General features: G+C 43.1%; 1 protein-coding gene across 2 annotated transcripts in view; it reads right to left on the bottom strand.

Moving 5' to 3' along the window:
• Positions 1-5,908: 5,908 nt before the first annotated feature.
• The window catches only part of tenm4 (teneurin transmembrane protein 4), a 272,029-nt gene continuing 259,063 nt past the window's right edge, over positions 5,909-18,874 (bottom strand). For both annotated transcript variants that reach the window (XM_080772373.1, XM_080772374.1), the window contains 2 exons: positions 15,951-16,093; positions 5,909-7,758 (listed from right to left, as the gene is read on the bottom strand). In XM_080772373.1, coding sequence (XP_080628499.1) covers positions 7,000-7,758; positions 15,951-16,093 — 902 coding nt within the window. In that variant the 3' untranslated portion in view covers positions 5,909-6,999. The remainder of the gene's footprint in view (positions 7,759-15,950; positions 16,094-18,874) is intronic.

Below are 18,874 nucleotides of genomic sequence, written 5' to 3'. Positions count from 1 at the left end.
TCAAACTACTTTCTGTCATTGACAGTCCATACATCCAAACAGAAAAGTAATCTAATTGTATTAAACAACGTTAAACTCGATTTGCCACTACTTTATGCATGTGCATACCCTCTATTCCCACGCACTGCCACTCAAACATGCTCAATACTAACCTGTCCCTAACCGCATGCGGAAGTTACGTAGTCGGAGTGTTTGACTAGGGTTTGACTGGATTTCTGAATTCCTACAATGCCCATAATGCTTAAGTGCACTTCCCCTCCTTGAGGAGAGGGGGGAGGCTGCATGGAGGTGTGACTTTGTAGTCCAGGAAGGAAGTGACACCACATTTTCATGACAGGTTTTTGGTCATGAACATGACGTGATGACTAAAATATCTATTAAAAAAAAACATATTACACACATAAAAACGCCAGGAAAGTGTTTATCGTGTCTAAACCTAATTAAAATAAGCTCTGTTTGCAAAAGGGGTGAAGTGGCCCTTTAAGTCAGACCTCCAGTTAGTCTGACTGTGCTGTGAGTTACAAATTACCTGTGCTGCAGGTTACAAATCACCCATGGCTTCCTGTGTGTCATGGATGCAGACAGAGTGAGTTGAACTCAAGTGCAAAGTCACAACAAACAAGAGTAGATTTTAAAGTATTTAATAAAGAATAGGCAGATCTTACTTTGAAGATGCAGGTAGGAATCAGGCAATCGAGAATGACATAATAGTCAAAACAGGAACAAGCAAAGCAGGACATCAATGACACTAGGTTATGAACTGAGTGTTTGCACTGAGTCCAGTTTTATAGGAGCTGGTTGATTGTAGAAGTGTTCACGGGTGGGCTGATGAGGGAGTTGAAGACAGGTGTGTACATGCATACTGCAGTGTGGTGGAAATGAATGTGGGAATGGTGGGGGAAGACCGTGACACTGTGAGGTTATAGTTTAGGGATTGTTAGTAATGGTCGGACACTCGGACTAACTAACGAGTTTCACACTACCGCAGCGTTAAACACCATTGTCTCCTCCAGGCTCAACACTAAACTCTTGTACTGAAGCCCAGCCTAACACTTCATCACAGGAGACCCCCACTGAGGCTCTGTAGCCAGTAGCCTCAGAACCAAGGACAGTAGACTGCTAAACATAGCTATATACTTCCCCCGGGGCAATCAGGCTTATGAACAAACAAGCCAGGAAAAAGAAAAGGAAGCTTGGAAAGCGGTAATACCCTCCCATCCGACTGACTGGGGTTACTGCGTAAGGGTAAATGGTTCAAAGAAAGACAATTTAAAGCTTTCGTTTTGCGGCAGATAATGATAAAAGTGAGGTTTCTGTTTGGGAAGCAGTCTGTGGATTTATATAGCAGATGTCAAAGCCCGACTGACCTCTAAGGCTCTCTGAAGCATGACTGCATGTGTAGCATGCAGTACTGTGTCCTTAAACCAAATGGGTCAGGATAGATAGTAATTTATTTCGTAACACATCATCGTGTATCCTCATACAGGTGTGTTCTCTTACCACGCCTGCTATTGATGATATGCACACGCCCGGCTGCCATCTTGCTAACTAGGTGAAACTTTCCATAGACAGCCCATTCATCCAAACAGAAAAGTCCTATCTAATTGTATTAAATAACGTCAAACTCACCAACATTGCAGCTGTACGGAAAGCTGGTGTCAGTAAAAAGTAACATCACAGGTGCAGCATGGTGACTGCATGGGCATATCATATTGTTTGTTTTGAGTTTTAGAATATTCAACATAAACAAGGTGGAACCAGGGTGGAACAAGACAAGAGCCTGCTGGGTAGTCAGTCAGGGACCAATCAGAAGGCTGACAAATGGTGAATTACACCCTCCTCTGTCTCTGCTCCATGCTTTACACAAAAGCATCAAAAGTAGCACATACAGGCTCGAAACGTGCAAATCGATGCATTTGAGCTTGTAGATCTGCTACTTTTGCTATTTTTCTTATATTTATTGGAAACTGTTTTGGACATATGAGGTTTCCAGGCAATTTACAATAGGCCTTTATGCATATATCCTAAACATCGCTTATGCATACTATTCAGACAGAAATTTTCAAATTTTAGATTCAAGTTGTATGGTTGGTTAAATAGTTGGTTACCCATGTGATTCTGAATATTTGCTTATTACTCCTGTCAAAGTAAGAACAGCTAATGAATGAAAATGGTCTTTCTCTCTTTTTAAGTTTGTGCTCTCATTTAGAGAGAGAGAGAGAGAGAGAGAGAGAGAGAGAGAGAGAACAGGAGCACAAGCTCTGCCAAAGGACGTTCTACAGCTCCAGAGGTCCTTGAGGGGGTTCCAGCGGGTCCGTCCCAAGCTAAAGTTAAAATAGCATAAAAATCAGTTTAAACACTTTAACCCTATAGCTATAATACAGTACATGGGCTATTTCAGTGATACTCAACCTCAGGCCCGCGAGCCACATCAGGCCCGCGGGACCATTATGACTGGCCCACCAATGAAAATCTAAAAAAAAGAAGAAAAAAAAATCTGGAAAATGAAATAAAAAGAAATAAATCTGAATGAAGTTATCTTTAATTACATTATTATAAGTAATACTATTAGAGTTGTACTATTACTCGAACGAAAATAAAAGCTTGGGGGGGGGGGGGGGGGGGGGGTGCAATGCAAATGAAAGACATATACTCTGTATCCCTATTCCCTGACATAATTTTATAGCTAAACGGACAGAATTCTATTTTATTTGAATGATGAAACCCAGCTGCCGTTGGAAATGGAAATTGCGGAAATGGAAATTGCGGAAATTGTAATTGCGGAAATTGCGGAAATGGTGGAAATGGAAATTGCGGAAATGCGGAAATGGAAATTGAGGAAATGGTAATTGCGGAAATTGCAGAAATGGTTGAAATGGTAATTGCGGAAATTGCGGAAATGGAAATTGAGGAAATTGCGGAAATGGAAATTGCGGAAATTGCAGAAATGGTAATTGCGGAAATTGCGGAAATTGCTCTTCACTTATAGCTATCTATTTTCAGGTAGATTGTTTTATTTTACTCAGTCAGCCATATCACTACTCATTTTTTTTCATGAAAAAGGTCATAGCTGGGTAATCTATTTTCAGGCAAATTGTGTTTATTGTATGAAAGCTGCTCTTTGTGAGCCAAGGGGCTAGAGAGGCTCAGTCTAAAGGCCAGGGTATCTAAGGATACACATACCTCCAGGGGATGGAAGGTATAGAATTCAACCCACCCTGCAAAGGTTCAAGGAGTCAGTCAAGCTTCCTTTTGAGCCATTACATGTAACAATCTGTTACAATATAACACAGAACCATAAAATTGTCTGAAAACTTATATTAAAGAACTAAAACAAATACTTTGCTTACAGTATGAAGAATTACTGATGCCGATCAGAAATTCTCTAAGCAAAGTGTATTGTAGACCCAAACGGAAAACACTGTACTGTACTTACCGTAAGGTTATTTTAGGCTATGATTACTGTGCTCATAATAAGTTGCTCACCTCATTTAATATGGTGTTCTATTCCAGACAGGTTAGGTGCATTACAGGTGGTGCAGTGTAATTTAAGCCCAAGCCAGGAAAAGGCACACATGGTACATGATTACATTACTGCTGTACCATTAGTTCATAGTCAATCTTCATAAAGGCCCAGTGAAATGTGCCATCCGATGGCATTGTGCAGTTGTTAAACCACACAGGGACGGATTAAGGGGAGAGGAGGAGGCCCTCTTGGGCACAGCATCCATGGAGACCACCTCTCTACATCGTATTCGTAACAATTTAAATCGTGATTAAATTAAAGAAAATACAGGATCTTTGCAAGAGAATTGATGATTACAAAATAGTTTTCAGTCATTTGCTACTGTATTGAAAAGAAGAAGAAGAAAATTAAAAGAGAAAGAAAATATTGGATTTGTGTAAGAGAAATAAATAAAAATAAATGTCATATATACATACATTTGCAGTCATATGTCTGGAAAATAAATTTGTTTAAAAAATAAATTCGTGAAAAATCGTATTGAACCTATAGTATCGTGATTCGAATCCAAGTGAGGTGATTGAATCGTTACATACCTAGTTACTATTAAGTGTGGAAGCCTTAAGGAGACATAATAATGTGTTCCTGTAGTCAACAAAACACATAACATTTTAAACACAAAATATTCCCTTTATTTTTTCGTTTTATTCTACCAATAAGACTACACAGGGTAGCTCTAAGAGGTATCTACATTTGCATTTTTATTTACAGCTCGTTTCAATGTTCTATATTTACAAGGGTCCAAGAGAAGCGCTAAAAACACAGTGTTGAGAACAAACAGAAACTCAAAAATGAGTCTGAAACTTTAGAAAAAGATACAGTCTTATGACACACAACAGTTCTCAGTGCAATATTCCACAATGCAAATACCCTTCATTCATAATAATGTTGAACATCCATATTTAGTTTTTCGGGGGGGAAACAATGTCAGCGCTTCAACCGACTGAAGAAAAATTAAACGTGATCTGCAACGCTTTACTTTTCTAACAGATTGAGACACTTCAATTATGCTTCCCCGTGTCTCACGACACACAAACTCAAGGGGTCTGATGGGAAAGGGGAAAACATTGAAGAAATGTCGACAAGAAAGTCCTGCCGTGTGCAGTTAGCTATCAAATCAATGATACCGTTCCCAAAACAGTTCTGACGCGTCTCAATTTAGCATTTTCCCACATAATGACATTTTTACCACAAGCTAAAGTTGTCCTTTCTTTGCGAGGTCCCCTCTGAGGAGAACAGGAGACGCGTGGGAGCGCCGGCATCTGAGGGACCCGGTGGTAATTATGTCCATGAGGCTTTATTTTCCAAGGTTAGCATGTATCTCTTGTGACCTTTTAGTCTGTGAGCTGGAAGTAACACACCTGCAGGTCTAATGCATGTCAAGGACCAGCCAATGAAGAAGCCCTATATCCTGAAGAATGAGAGCACTTTAGAGGCAGACCCCAGAGCAGTCCTCGGGGCAAAGGCTATATTCATGGTTTTAGCTCGACACACAGCATTGCTACCAGGCAGTGGTGGACTGTAACAAAGTACATTTACTTGGGTAATGAGTATCTGTACTTTTTTGAGTATCTGTACTTTGAGTATTTGTATTTCTGGATACTTTGACTTGACGTTCGACTCGTCGATCCACCAGCTCACAATGTGTTTTTGTAGAGCTGCTATTTTTAATAGTTTTGGTATTTTTGGAAAATGTCTGGAAAATCTTTCATATGGGGCAGAAACTGTATAAATTTCAAAACAGCAATGTGTTGATATTACATTTGTTTTACACTTACAGTATGAGTAACTTAAGTATTTGAGTACTGTACTGATGTTGAGTACTTTGTCCACCACAGTTGTTGACAACAACAGTAGGTTTTTAGTAATGCTTCTTCAGATTTCAAAACCCCTTTTTCACTATGAACACCCTTTCATTCAAACAAATTATTTGATTGTATTTTGTGGGTAATACTGAGAAAATTGATAAAAGCAGTGTTTGCCATCTGTTATATTTCCCATAAATTGCTTGACTGCCATGGATCGGTAAAATGTAGTCCTTACACTAATGAAAAACACAATAGTTGATTTGAACTAAACCACCTTTCAATAGTTTATTCCACGTGTCGACACACCCTTAAGTATTGTTCAAGTACAACAATTAACAATAAAAGGGACAATAGTTCACATTTCTTTTTTTTAAATTCACATTTGTTATACTGTTATTCCATATAGCTATTTATAAAAGAAAACTAAAAGGTAGTTCAAAATCATTCCCATAAAATACCTTTTTTTGTCGTTTAATACAGACATTGTTTCCACAGTATTTTCTTACAGGGTTGGCTCTATCGTCATAATCAGGTTGTTTGACCACAGTCAGTCAAATGAAAAGCACAGGGTTGCCTCTATGGTCATAATCAGGTTGTTTGACCACAGTCAGTCAAATGAAAAGCACAGGGTTGCCTCTATGGTCATAATCAGGTTGTTTGACCACAGTCAGTCAAATGAAAAGCACAGGGTTGCCTCTATGGTCATAATCAGGTTGTTTGACCACAGTCAGTCAAATCAAAAGCAGAGGGCAGATTTGTGTTACAGCATCCTTTTTTTCCCCTCTCGCGAAACAGATTCATGGCGAAAATAATAACAGACATAAAGTAAAATATCATGTGACCACAAATCCCTTTGTTGGCTTTACCGTACCATTTCATCTTGATTAAAGGAGTTTCTTTCATTTTTAGTTTGTACAGAAGGCAGTCCACATGCACATGTCATGGTGCATCAAAGCCTTCCATACTAAGACAACAGAGCATCAAGCTTTCACTTCAAGATTAAATAAAAAATAAGAACAAAAACACATCAAACAAGACATCACGCAAATGAAGGTGCTTAGACAAGTTCAGTGGAATATTTGACGGCCGGGGTTGTACAGCCAACGGATGATTTCTGTCCATTATTTATCGACGACTGGGGGACTGTTTCTCAAGTACAAGAAAAGTTAACGAGAAGGAATCTCCTTGGCTGAGGCGAAGCAAAAAGGCAGAATGGAGCAAGCTCGTAGAGTCACAATGTACTCGTCTGGCAGCGGAGTGGCGTCAGTGGACAAATACCGCTTAACCAACTCCAGGATTCCTCTGAACAGAATCACCAACCGGAACAAGGGAAAGAACAGGAGTCACCAACGTAAGTCACAGACATCGCAATATGTTCATCCTCTAGCAGCCGCACTTGGAGAGCAAAGACTGTTAAAGAGTCTTTTAAAAAGGACAAGGTCACTCTTCCGTTAATACAGTGCAACGGAATGTAACCACAGATTTTCTCTTAGTTTTATCCTCTTTTTTTCCTTTTTTTCCGGTATATTTTAAAAAACAAAACAAGTTGAGCACAGTCAAAAAGAACAAAACAAGTTAAGTGGTCATGTACGCAACTGTCTTTGGCAAGAATGTCTTCTGTCCTATCTATGTGTGTAGTCCGATTCACCGCAGGGCCTCATGTTCATGTCACCTTCGGCCCATTTCGCTCTGTCTCATGAAGTGAATGTTGTTCACGCTGTCCGCCAGCTCCGGGTACTGGTCCACCGACACCACATAGTAGCCGTCGTAGCCCTGGACTCTCCCCGAGCCCAGCAGCTGCTGCTTCTCCCCTTCGGTCCAGGTGCGCGAGCTCTCCTCTCCGTCCCGCAGTCTCTGCCGCTCGCGTGACCAGGCCTGCGCCACGGCCCTCTGCCGGGCCAGCTCCAGCACGCGGACCTTCTCCTCATCCACGGTGCTGCCGTAGCGTGTGTTGAGCCACAGCGAGCCGTACTGCAGCTGGATGTCGGTGATGCGCCTAGTCCTGCCGTTGAGGACGGCGTTGACCTGCGTCACCGTCACGTTGACGCCTGTCTCCAGCGTGCGGCGCCCCACCGTCATGCCGATGAGGCCCAGGTCTGCCTCCACGGAGGCCAGCTTGACGAAGTAGTGGGCGTCCATGCCGCCCACGGTGAAGTGCAGGTCCTCCAGGTAGAAGGCGTGGTTGAGGACGGCGGCCATGCGCCGCCCGTCCTCGCTGGCCGAGCTGATTATGTCCGTGCTGACACGGCCGCCGCGGATGGCGAACTTCACACCCTTGCCGAAGATGGAGCCGCCGGAGGCGAAGAGCGTCTTTCCCTCAGGCTGCGGACAGCCGGCACTCTTGGCCCGGTAGATCTGCCCGAAGCGCTCCAGCTTCACGAAGGCCTTCAGCTGCCTCTGGACCTCGCACTGCACGCCCAGCACCGACTGCCAAACACACGACAAACTCATGTTAGTCACAATGATCACATAGCTGTTCTGCTTGCACACTGAGCAAGAAACACAGTCCAGGAGAAATGAAGGGATCCTACCTTAAGTTCAGTAGATTACAGTACAATAAGCAAAACTAAAACGTCTTTGTTCAATACAATAAAAATCATCTTATAAAATAAGAATTGAAGAAATTAAAGAGATTCCACAGATTAGAAGCATCATTAAAACAGTACATCAGCAGCATCACCAAATGTTTTCTGGGGGTTTATTATTGTGACCTCAGTAATCCATCAGCAGAAGGCCTATGCTCATGCAGGGTATGGTGTACTGTGTACTGTATGTGTTGTCAGGACCCAGCCTATTTAGTACTTAACCACTCAAACCCTAAATACTTCATCGGGGTCCCCAGGGCCACATACTTGTTCCACTCCTTTTAGGGTTGTAACAGTACATATATCCATACAGCTCTGTACAGCCGTGTAAAAAAATTAGTGGCGAAGAAAAAAGAAAGAAAGAAACATGTTTTGCATCCAGAATTTCAATTCCGAGTACCTAGTGCTGTCAGTGCAGGGATTATTTTGTATTATTTATGGTGTCTGATTTGGTGTCCTACCACAAGGGTAGGTAAATGTCATTCACTGCCAACATTTTCCTTTTTCTCCTTTGTACATACATAGTATTTTGTATTTGTTGATGTTATTGTGATATTTTTTATACGATGTCGATGAATTGAATACATAATAGAAACAATATATTATTGTTGTACTTTTAGCCTTAACGTCTCGTGCTGTTTACATTTGTGACTTGTCTAAGGCATGTGCTGTGCTCAAACGGTGCTGGATGGACATACGGTACAGAGCTACAGTGACTGCCCGTCACCTCAGTCCTGACTGGAACATGGCACTGTAAGCCATGCTCTGCAAACTCAGCCTATTTATAAACAACACAGCAGTGCACACACGTCGGGGCAGAGGGACTTGAAGGAGGCATGCAGCGCTGTGACACTTACTGTACGTGTGTGCCATCTCTTGCTGTGGTTGTGAATGAGACAGCTGTGCATATTTGCTGAGAACCAGCAGGTCGGCATTGGTAATGCCTCATCTTAATATCAAGTTGAATATCGTTGCTGTCGGGCAGAATGCTCTTATCTTTTTTCCTAAATCAAACTACTTCATCATACTACAGTGACACAAAAGTAGGAAAAATAGCAAGTCTACAAGCCCAAACGTGTCACAATGCCACATGTTTTGAGCTTCCATTTTTTTATCCTGAAAATAACGAGGTTTTCACCGACAGCAGCGATACGCAGAATGTGAGCTGTGTAAGTAATGTTTTTTGAGGGGCGTCCCCCCTCCTATGCCCCTCCTATGCCCAGCTTTGAGTGTTTGTGTAAACACAAAGATTGAAGACAAAAGTGTGTAAACACAAACGCTGAAGACAAAAGTGAGGACGCAAATTGTGATTGGGTGGGAGATGTGCCATTGGTTGAGAATGAGATCATGTATGATGACGTATGATGACAAGAGCGCCCCTCATTTCACACGAGTGTGATTTTTTTGTACAGTATGGTTGACAATAAATGGTCAACCATACTGGTGGTGCTGTATTTTTTTATGTATTTTTTTTTTTTTTGTACTACTTCATTTTCCAGTGATATTTTATACATATTTTCAGTTTACTGTGTCGAACAAACTAATGAAATACCACACAGAATGTTTTGTGTATACAACCTTCCCCCTCTAAACCAAACACTGAGCTCTTACAATTGCCACACTAGGGTTCACATACAACACCATTTAGAAGGATTTACAATTTAAGCATTTAGCAGACGCTCTTAATCCAGAGAGTAAGCTAGAACAACACATGGTAATACATCAAATACATAGAAATAGTCATCAAGGATCATAAGCAAGCTAAGAACCTAACATCCATCTAACAGTAGAATATCTGTACAATGAAACTATGAGTATTGAGTACACTATAGGGTGCTTTTAAGTCAACTCTAATGACAGGGAGTCAGTGCAAACTTTCTGCAAAGCAGCCTTCAGTAATAATATTTTCCCCCTCCAAAAACTGTATCCCTCAACCCATCTGTCAAAAGGTGCCTGTTGCTACACTCTTGGCTTCATCTCCAGTCCAGTGTGATGTACGTATCTAGCGTGAGTGTGGTGTATCATCATCACGATATTATACAGTATATGTTCTATGAGAGAAATCCTGTAGCCTATTCTAAAAACCAGTCCAGGCAACCCGTGTTTACTTCCTATCTGTGTTTCAAATTCATCCACACCTGAATGCATCCAAGTGATTCTGAAATCCCACACAGTGTCAGGGCTCACATACTGTATATGCAAATGTTCAACAATTGCATTCAGACAACCCGCTCTGGGGTTCAAAATGTTGCAAACTGCCACTTTAATTATTCCCTGTGGGTTGAATTTTAAAGTGGAACATAAGCTGAAATAATAAAAAAAAATCACACACGTGTGAACTGAGTGGTGCAATTCCCCCCCCCCCCCCCCTCTCTCTCTCTCTCTCTCATTAGAGACACAGCACTACCCCTCTCTCTGTTTCTGGCGACCTCTACTGGTATAAATAAGTAACATACTCGTGCTCAAACACACACACAGGTACACAGGTACACAGGTACATGGACATTGCTGGTTGTAGGAGTGGTTGCACCACTCAATAATAATAAAATAAAAAAACACAAAAGGTTGAAATATGCAGATAGGTTTCTCCCCGACAACAGTGATATTTTCAGTGAGCGACACGACTGTGAATGTCCTGTATAAAACATATACAGGAAAATCCACATGTCCCTTATCATTCCTGACACGTATGATATTTAAAAAGAGAAAGTGAAGCTACTAACTCCTGACAGCCCTGCTGTGCCATATACTGTATGAAAAAAGGAATTAGTTGGTTATGTACTCTATCTGTGTAATTCCTCATGGCACCAAAGCTTCGTATGGACTGCGCTGCGCATTCCCTTCAGAGAGAATTAATCCCCTGCCCTAATATTACTTGACAAGAGCTGCTCCTCGGGAAGGAAAATAAGTAAACATTGAAGGGACGGGGGTGGTGATATGGGATGGATATGAGCCAACCGAGGCGCCGAGCGAGACGGGTCTGAGGCAGAAGAACAAGCTGCGATAAGCCACCGAGTGTCAAGTGTCCTGAGGAACTCGTCAACCGTGTCCGGCATCCCGGTGACAGTTTCTAATTCGGTTTGAGGTCGGCGCCATATGAAGGGGTGATCCGGGGCACAGGAGAGAGACGTGAGCGGAGGTGGGAGACTGGTGGAGCCAGTTGGCTGCGGTGACCGGCAGCCTCCTATATCGTCTCTGTCGGGTGGAAACCTCATATGTCCGGAACTGTTACTTTTCAGTATTCAAAGTATCAAAAGTAGCAGATCCACAAGCTCCAACCACGTCGCTTCGCGCCGCATTTCGAGCTTGCATCAGCTACTTGTGTGTGACGCTGTTAGTGTGATCAAGTAAGGCATTCATTTATGAAAAAACTCAAAACATGGAAAATGGAGATAAGAGGTTCCTGCCCGACAGCAACAGAATCTACCCCATCCACAGATCTGTGACAGCTCTGGGCCTGGCTCGTCCCCGGCTGAGCCACCCAGTCACCCACTAGGAGAATCAAAATGGCCCCCCGGGGACACTTCACACCACACCACGGTGCGTTTGTTTACCCGTACGTGCCAGAGCTGTGACCCCGGTCAGCTGTCCCCAGGGCGGCGTGCATGTGTGTGTGTGAGGGTGGTGCGAGGGGACAGGCGCCCGGCCGGCCGCGTGGCGTGCTCCACTTTGCTGAAACAGCCCCCCGGGACTCCCTGGCCGAGGCTCCGTTCGCGTGGGCGTGGGCCGGCCGTGCTGCAATCAGCCCACAGCGCCGCTCACAATCAAACCTGGTGGACCGCAAAGCTCATCTGTCTGCTCCCTCGCCACGTTTTTCAATCTCGTGTGCGTCTCTGACAGCGAATGTTGTTTGTAATAGGAGCCTAAATGAAAGGAGATGGGCGGGCGTGTTTTCTCTCTTGTCACTCCACACACACACACAAAAAAAAAAAAAAAGAAATGTAAAGTGTTTAAGACATATTGTGTGTCTGCAGTTTACGATCTATATTTATGCTTCAAAGAATTCTACGTTTAATTAAGCTGCGTTGTCTGTCTGTGGTACACACTAGTGCAGCATTATATATGGCCCAAAAGTGCTGTGTTTGGAAAGGACATTTTGACACATACACATTATTTCAGAAACCAGGGGTTCTATACATAATTCATAGAATGTCTTGCACACAGGATAAAAACTATACTGATCTGCGATTTCAAAGTTAATTATCTCAGGCTTCCTCTCGCAGTAAATACACCAGAGGTAATGAAGAAGAAATACCTGTCCAACAAATGTGGGTAAAACCTCAAGATCTAGGCTAGAATTTCTATTTAAAGACTCAATTCAGAGTAGCTGTGCTCCATCATGACTCGAGTACTCTTGAATATACTTGAGGTTGGGCTTGTAGATGTAAAATAAACCTTTGACAGCAGCACTACTACTGGACAGGAGCTGCCCATGCTGGCAGACAGTAACACCTAATTGAAACACAATATTATTACCGTAGCTGCTGGGTTTACTGGTCAAACTGGCAACTGTGCGAAGGATCCGTTGGTCATCTGTAAAAGGTTTACAAGTAAATACAAAGAAACCTAAAATGGTCTGAATCCCATCTCTTCATGTTTGGCTTTCATTTGCTGACAGTTCTTGTGCTCAGTCAAGAATTCTGCAGATAATTCATCACTGAAAAACGCCATGTATTTTGTCAGTGTCCTCCAACAGCCAATAAGGGACCACCATTCTTGGTGATGTAACCAAGGTACGTTTCAAGGTTGGTATAATGTCAATAATGAGTCTACAGGATTTAGAATAGCAGAGAGCTCTAAGACTCAAAGCAGCAGTCATACCCGGGGACTGCCCATAGATCCGAAGTTAGTCCGTTAGTCCGAACATGCGGAGAGGTTGGCAGAGAGCTCTAGGACTCAGAGCAGCAGTCGTACCCAGACAACAGACAGAGATGGGCAAAATACATTGAAAATGTATTTTGATACAAAATACAAATACTGGGTCAAAAAATGTATCTAAATACAAAATACATCTTCCATCCCAGCGAAATACAAATTACAAAATACAAAAAAAGTATTTCAAATACGTATTTCAAATACATGTATTTCAAATACTGCCCATCTCTGACAACAGAGAGCTCTAGGACTCAGAGCAGCAGTCGTACCCAGACAGACAACAGAGAGGTCTACGACTCAGAGCAGCAGTCGTACCCAGACAGACAACAGAGAGCTCTAGGACTCAGAGCAGCAGTCGTACCCAGACAGACAACAGAGAGGTCTACGACTCAGAGCAGCAGTCGTACCCAGACAGACAACAGAGAGCTCTAGGACTCAGAGCAGCAGTCGTACCCAGACAGACAACAGACAGCTCTAGGACTCAGAGCAGCAGTCGTACCCAGACAGACAACAGACAGCTCTAGGACTCAGAGCAGCAGTCGTACCCAGACAGCAGCAGAGAGCTTTAGGACTAAGAGCAGCAGTCGTACCAGCAGTGGTGAGCGCACCTCATGGCCATATATCGCCTACTTGTGTGCAAGACGCAAGTTGGCATCTCGACAGAGTGCATTTCTAGTTAACCCTAAGGTGAGCGGCCTTGCCAACGGCAACATGCCCAGCTATTAAAAACATTAATTAATTTTGACAATGGGCTAAAAATGTCTGATGATAAATGTCTTTCTGGCATTTACGAGTGTTGATGATTTGCCAGGATGTTGTTGCCGGATTTCTGTGGGATTTGTGAGAGCCGACCTCAAATACATTATTGAATTTATTCCAAGCCCTTCCACTCCCATGCATGTCACATGGAGGAAGCATTTGAAATGGAAATAGTGAGAATGCCTTTGAATTCCATTAGATTCTTCCTGCACTGTGGTTCCTTTCTGCCGAATGCACCTGGGGTGAGCTCAGCTATTCCCTATGGAATAGGAGACAGACGATGGGATTTAAAAAAAAACAGGACATTTTTTGTAGCAGTGCATCTCGGCGAGTGGGAGGTAGCTGGTATCTCAGCTAATACGGCTTCATGCTTCATAGATGACCTGTGGTTTTCAAGACAGGCAAAGGAAACATCCCTCAATTCCAAAGTGTTTCATGTCCTGTATAATCGACCATGGTGGGCTGTAGTGCCTCGAGTAACACTTTGCCTCCTGATGCATGCAAAGTACAGTTGAGAGCAGGTGAATCATTATATGTTCCATTAAGTTGCGTAAGTAGCCAGCTGTTATCATTAAGGTCTGCAATCACACAACATGCATGCCGTTAAACAAACTCTAGGCAGCGACTTTACCTTTTGCAACGATACAATGAATGCATTTACATTCATGACCAGTAAGGCGCCTTAAGGGCGATATGCGACCGCAGGTTGCGGGTAAACAACAGGATTTAAAAAATAGTCAGTGTAAATCTGGCAATGCACAATGTGTGTGTGTGTGTGTGTGTGTGTGTGTGTGTGTGTGTGTGTGTGTGTGTGTGCCACGCAATGGGCAGAAGGAAATTGCGTGATTTGACAGCCTCCACTTCATGTTTCAGCAGCATATAGTGGTGCCAAGGAATTTAAAGGTTTTATGACATTCATTTTCATTTATTTTTGTTTTTGTTTTTTGTTTTAGATTTTATGACCTCAATTACACCCAAAAAAACAGAACTTTGAACATTCAGTGGAATTTCTGTGGTCTGAAGTTTTCTTTGGGGTTTGGAAGCCTTTTGAGCTACAATGAAAACAGGCAACACAGTGAAAACAGTGACATTTGCTGGCAAATCCCATTGACATATATGGGATTTGCAGGCTCTTACATCACAAACTGCCGGCAAATCAGAGCACCTGTTTGAGCCAGAAAACCCCAGATCACAAAAAATCTACTGAATGTTAAAAGTTCATGTTTTTTGGGTGCAATTGAGATTAGAAAACCTAAAAACAACAGGCTGGTCATCGATAACCAGGGATGGGGGCATAATCTCGTTTTTCCGGATCATTTATTTGGTCTTAGCCAGGTTTAGAATAAGGTTATTCGAAGTGCACCAGTCTACGGGGGCTGCCACCTCGGCCCTGTAGGCAGATTCGTCACCATTTTTAATATAACCAACAACAGTTGTGTCATCTGCATATTTAAAAAATGAAACAAATTGAGAATGTGAAATAAAGCCATTGGTATAAAGTGCAAAGAGGAGGGCTGAGAGAACACAGCCCTGGGGGGCCCCAGTGTTAAGAGTCATGGATTGAGAAAGCATGTTGCCAATCTTTATACCACTTGCTTCCGGTTTGACAGAAAGTCTCAAATCCAGAGACAAAGAGAGTGATTGCTACCCAAGGACAAGAGTTTATCGAATACCGGTAGTTTGATGGGCGTAATTATATTAAACGCAGAACTGAAATCAATAAATAAAACTCTGACATATGTGGCAGGGGCATACAGGTGCTGTAGTGTAGGATACTGTGGAGGCACATCATCATTATTATATTATTATTATTATTGTTAGGGCTTCCACATGATCATATTCACCTTTTTTCAATAGCTATGACAGCCTTACAGGCTCCTGACATGACTCTAGTCCAGCCACCCATCAGCTTGCCTGATGGGTGGCATTCTCTGGTTGTAACCCAACCCAAGATAACATCAGCAACCTCTTCAATAATTCAGGTGAGTTGGAGGCGACTTAAAAGGGCTGATAAACGCAGGAATCAGAGCATGTCTGCTCCCTCTCAGACCCTGGCCCGGGGTGTAAGAATGAGATGAAATCAATGGCCAGTGGTAGAGAGAATGGAGAGTGAATTTCCCTAATGGCAGGACAATTACAAGAGCTGTTTAGCCTGACCCCCGTTCCCCCCAGGCTGAAGACCGGGAGCATGCAGGGGTCTGGCTCAATGGGCCATGATTTGGCAGTGATAGCCGGCGGCATCTTCTGGGATTCTGGCCATGCAGTGCTTTTCTGACTGCTAATGGATGGAGGAGGGTGGAAGGCCAGAGGCTGAGGAGGATGATCTGACAGGTGGGGGGTGTCTGAGAGGGAGAGAGAGAGAGAGAGGAGGGGGGGGGGGGGTTTCGGGTACCGGCTTACCTTGGTGCTATCCCACTCCTGGGTCTTGATCTGAGTGCGCACCAGCTCATACGAGGGCTCCATGGCGTTGGTGGCGGGTTTGCGGTAGCCGGGGATGACGTTGTACAGCTGGAAGCCGAAGGTCACCAACCAGCTGTTCACGTCTGCAGAGAACAGGGGGATCGGATCAAACATCAGAGAGTTGAAGAAAAGGCTAACAAATGAACGCTAAAGAGTAATTATCAGGATTTCCAATATATGATCTCTATAGAGGAGCGAAGTTGTGACGTCACTCATCAATCCCCTGTGTTGCGGAATCAGTGAATGTGAAAACTTACTTCCAGATTTATAACTGCTACCCTCAGAGGTCATGCCATAGTGAGTTTATTTGGAATAGTGGTATTGACTTCAGAAAATATACTACTGGGGGAAAAGTACTGATAGCAAACAACAACAACAACAACTCATAACGGCAGTTATATTGCAGTAATAACATGTAATTGTCACAAAACCCTTAGGCCACACCTGACTTGTCGCACGGCACACCAGCGTGCCTCGCTGCCACATCATTTGGGAACCACCACTGTAGAGTATACTATGACAACAACCATCCACAATGAACAGAGATGCACACGGCAACAGCGAGACAGCGTGGCTTTAATCTCCATTAATCACTGGTGGCTTGGTTACGACCCCGATGGCATGCACGCTGAGGATGATTCATCATAACAGCTCCAACCAAGGCGCCCATCAGCCGCTTGGAATCATTTACCACTCGGTCATAAACCCTCAGTTGCAAAGTTGTGATTAACCACTTTGAACCTCAGCATCCCTATTCTGGAGGGGAACATTGTGCAAAAAATAGCAGATTTAACAATCTCACAACGCATCTGCTATTTTCTGCCGAAGGGATTAGGTGGACACAGGAAACAGCAGTCCAAGTACAGTGGCAACTCAGCTCTGTCTCATTGAGAATGGAGGGAGCTGGCATCGGCAACCCAGCGATTACCTCTGATCACTGATAACTGGTTGGAGGAACAACAATAATTTGAAGTTGACTTGATTGGAGTAAATGCCAGGACGGGAATTTTGCAATCATTTGCGATAGACATTTGTTCTGGAGCAGAGTAGTGATTAAGTGATGGAGATAATGGCGGCAGATTCCTACAGGTACTGCACCTACGATGACGCACGCGTGTGTGCACGCGCGCGCGCGCACACACACACACACACACACACACACACACACACACACACACACACACACACACACACACACACACACACACACACACACACACACACACACACACACACACACACACACACACACTTTTTTTGATTATTTGATTGAACTGTGAAGTTGAAACAGAGGTCTGGTGTAGGATCGAACCATATTTAAATGGACCGCCTTAATGAGGGAATGAGGTGTGATTGGTGTGTAGGACAGCGTGGCTGATTGAAAGCAATCAGCAGACTGACAGCTGATTACAGCTGATCTGTTGCGACTCCCATGCCCTGCATGAACTAACACTATGCTTCATTTAGCCTTCAACATTACTGTTATACTTTGATACATTTAAGTATATGCCAATACACACTTTTACTCTAGTAAAATTTTGAATACAGGCATTTCACGTAACATTGTAGTTTTATATTGTTTTAGGCCTAATGCTAATTTTACAATTGTCTCCAAAAGGCAGAAGGCATGGGGAGAGAGTATGTTTTGCACCGTGTGTGTGTGTCGGTGTGTGTGTGTCCGTCCGTCCATCCATCCGTCTGTGTACCGCTAATCTCTGGCACCGTTAACCTGGTTGATGCCAAATTTTGCACACACACTTTTCAGAACGGCCTGTTATAGCGCCAACAGGAGGCCGACTTTGAAAAACAAATGTTTTGATATTACTCCTCCAGATTCGTAAGAAGAATGGCACCCTTTTCACATTGGCCACTATTAGCGCCACCAGGAGGCCACAACCTGACCTGCCTTGGTGACTGGAGACCCCGTCAGCGACAATAATATTTCCTTTCTGTAGGGCAGAAACCTCTTTTATCTCCATATTCTAAACTCACACAAAAGCATCAAAAGTAGCAGATCTACAAGCATTTTGAGCTTGCCGATCTACTACTTTTAGTAGTAGATAGATCGTATTTAAATCTTGAAAAGTAACAGACCTACATGAGGTCTCCACCCGACAGAGATGATTTCTTACCGACAGGATGCAGCATTGCCGTGACACCTGCCAGGGGGCAGGTGTCACGGCACACTGTGGCCACTCCCGACCGACATGTTTAAATAAGAATTTGTTTGAGAGGACAATGAAAGAAAAGACCCTGGTAATTTAGTGAATGAAATGGAAATGTCAGCGCCATCAATCACAATTGAAGCAGAGTTGCTGCGCCGTACCTAAAAATCTGCTTGTGAATTCAAACAGCGAGCAGTCCTTAATGGTGGACTGTGTGGAGCCTTAATTAGTGCTTTAGAGCAGACAGGTAAAAGCAGTTGGTGTTCTTTCAACTTAAGTAAAAGCAGCAATACCATAACATACAAATACTCTAAAAGGCCTTTTTCTGAAATGTACTTTTTGTGGATCAAAATATACTTTGTAAATAAAAAATCACACCCGTGTGAAGTGTGCCTCTTATCATTAATTATACATCATCATACACGCAAATATCGCAATATATTGAATATCGTGATATTATCGTTATCGAGGACCTAATATCGTGATATATATCGTATCGTGAGGTACCCATATCGTCCCACCCCTATTCTTGGCCAGTAAATTCTGCCTGTGTCAAATAGACTTGACTGAAAATAGCATATCTACAAGCATAACAACACGGCGTGAGTTTGCCTTGTAGATTGGCTATTTTCGGTCATTTTGGTGACTTGTTTGTGTGACGCAATATAGGGCATTCATTTACCAAAAACAAAAACATAA

Source organism: Protomyctophum bolini (genome assembly GCF_963924005.1).
Source record: "Protomyctophum bolini genome assembly, chromosome: 9".
In the NCBI taxonomy this organism is placed as follows: domain Eukaryota; kingdom Metazoa; phylum Chordata; class Actinopteri; order Myctophiformes; family Myctophidae; genus Protomyctophum; species Protomyctophum bolini.
Note: the sequence above shows the minus strand (reverse complement) of the source record. Positions and strands in the feature narration are given on the sequence as shown.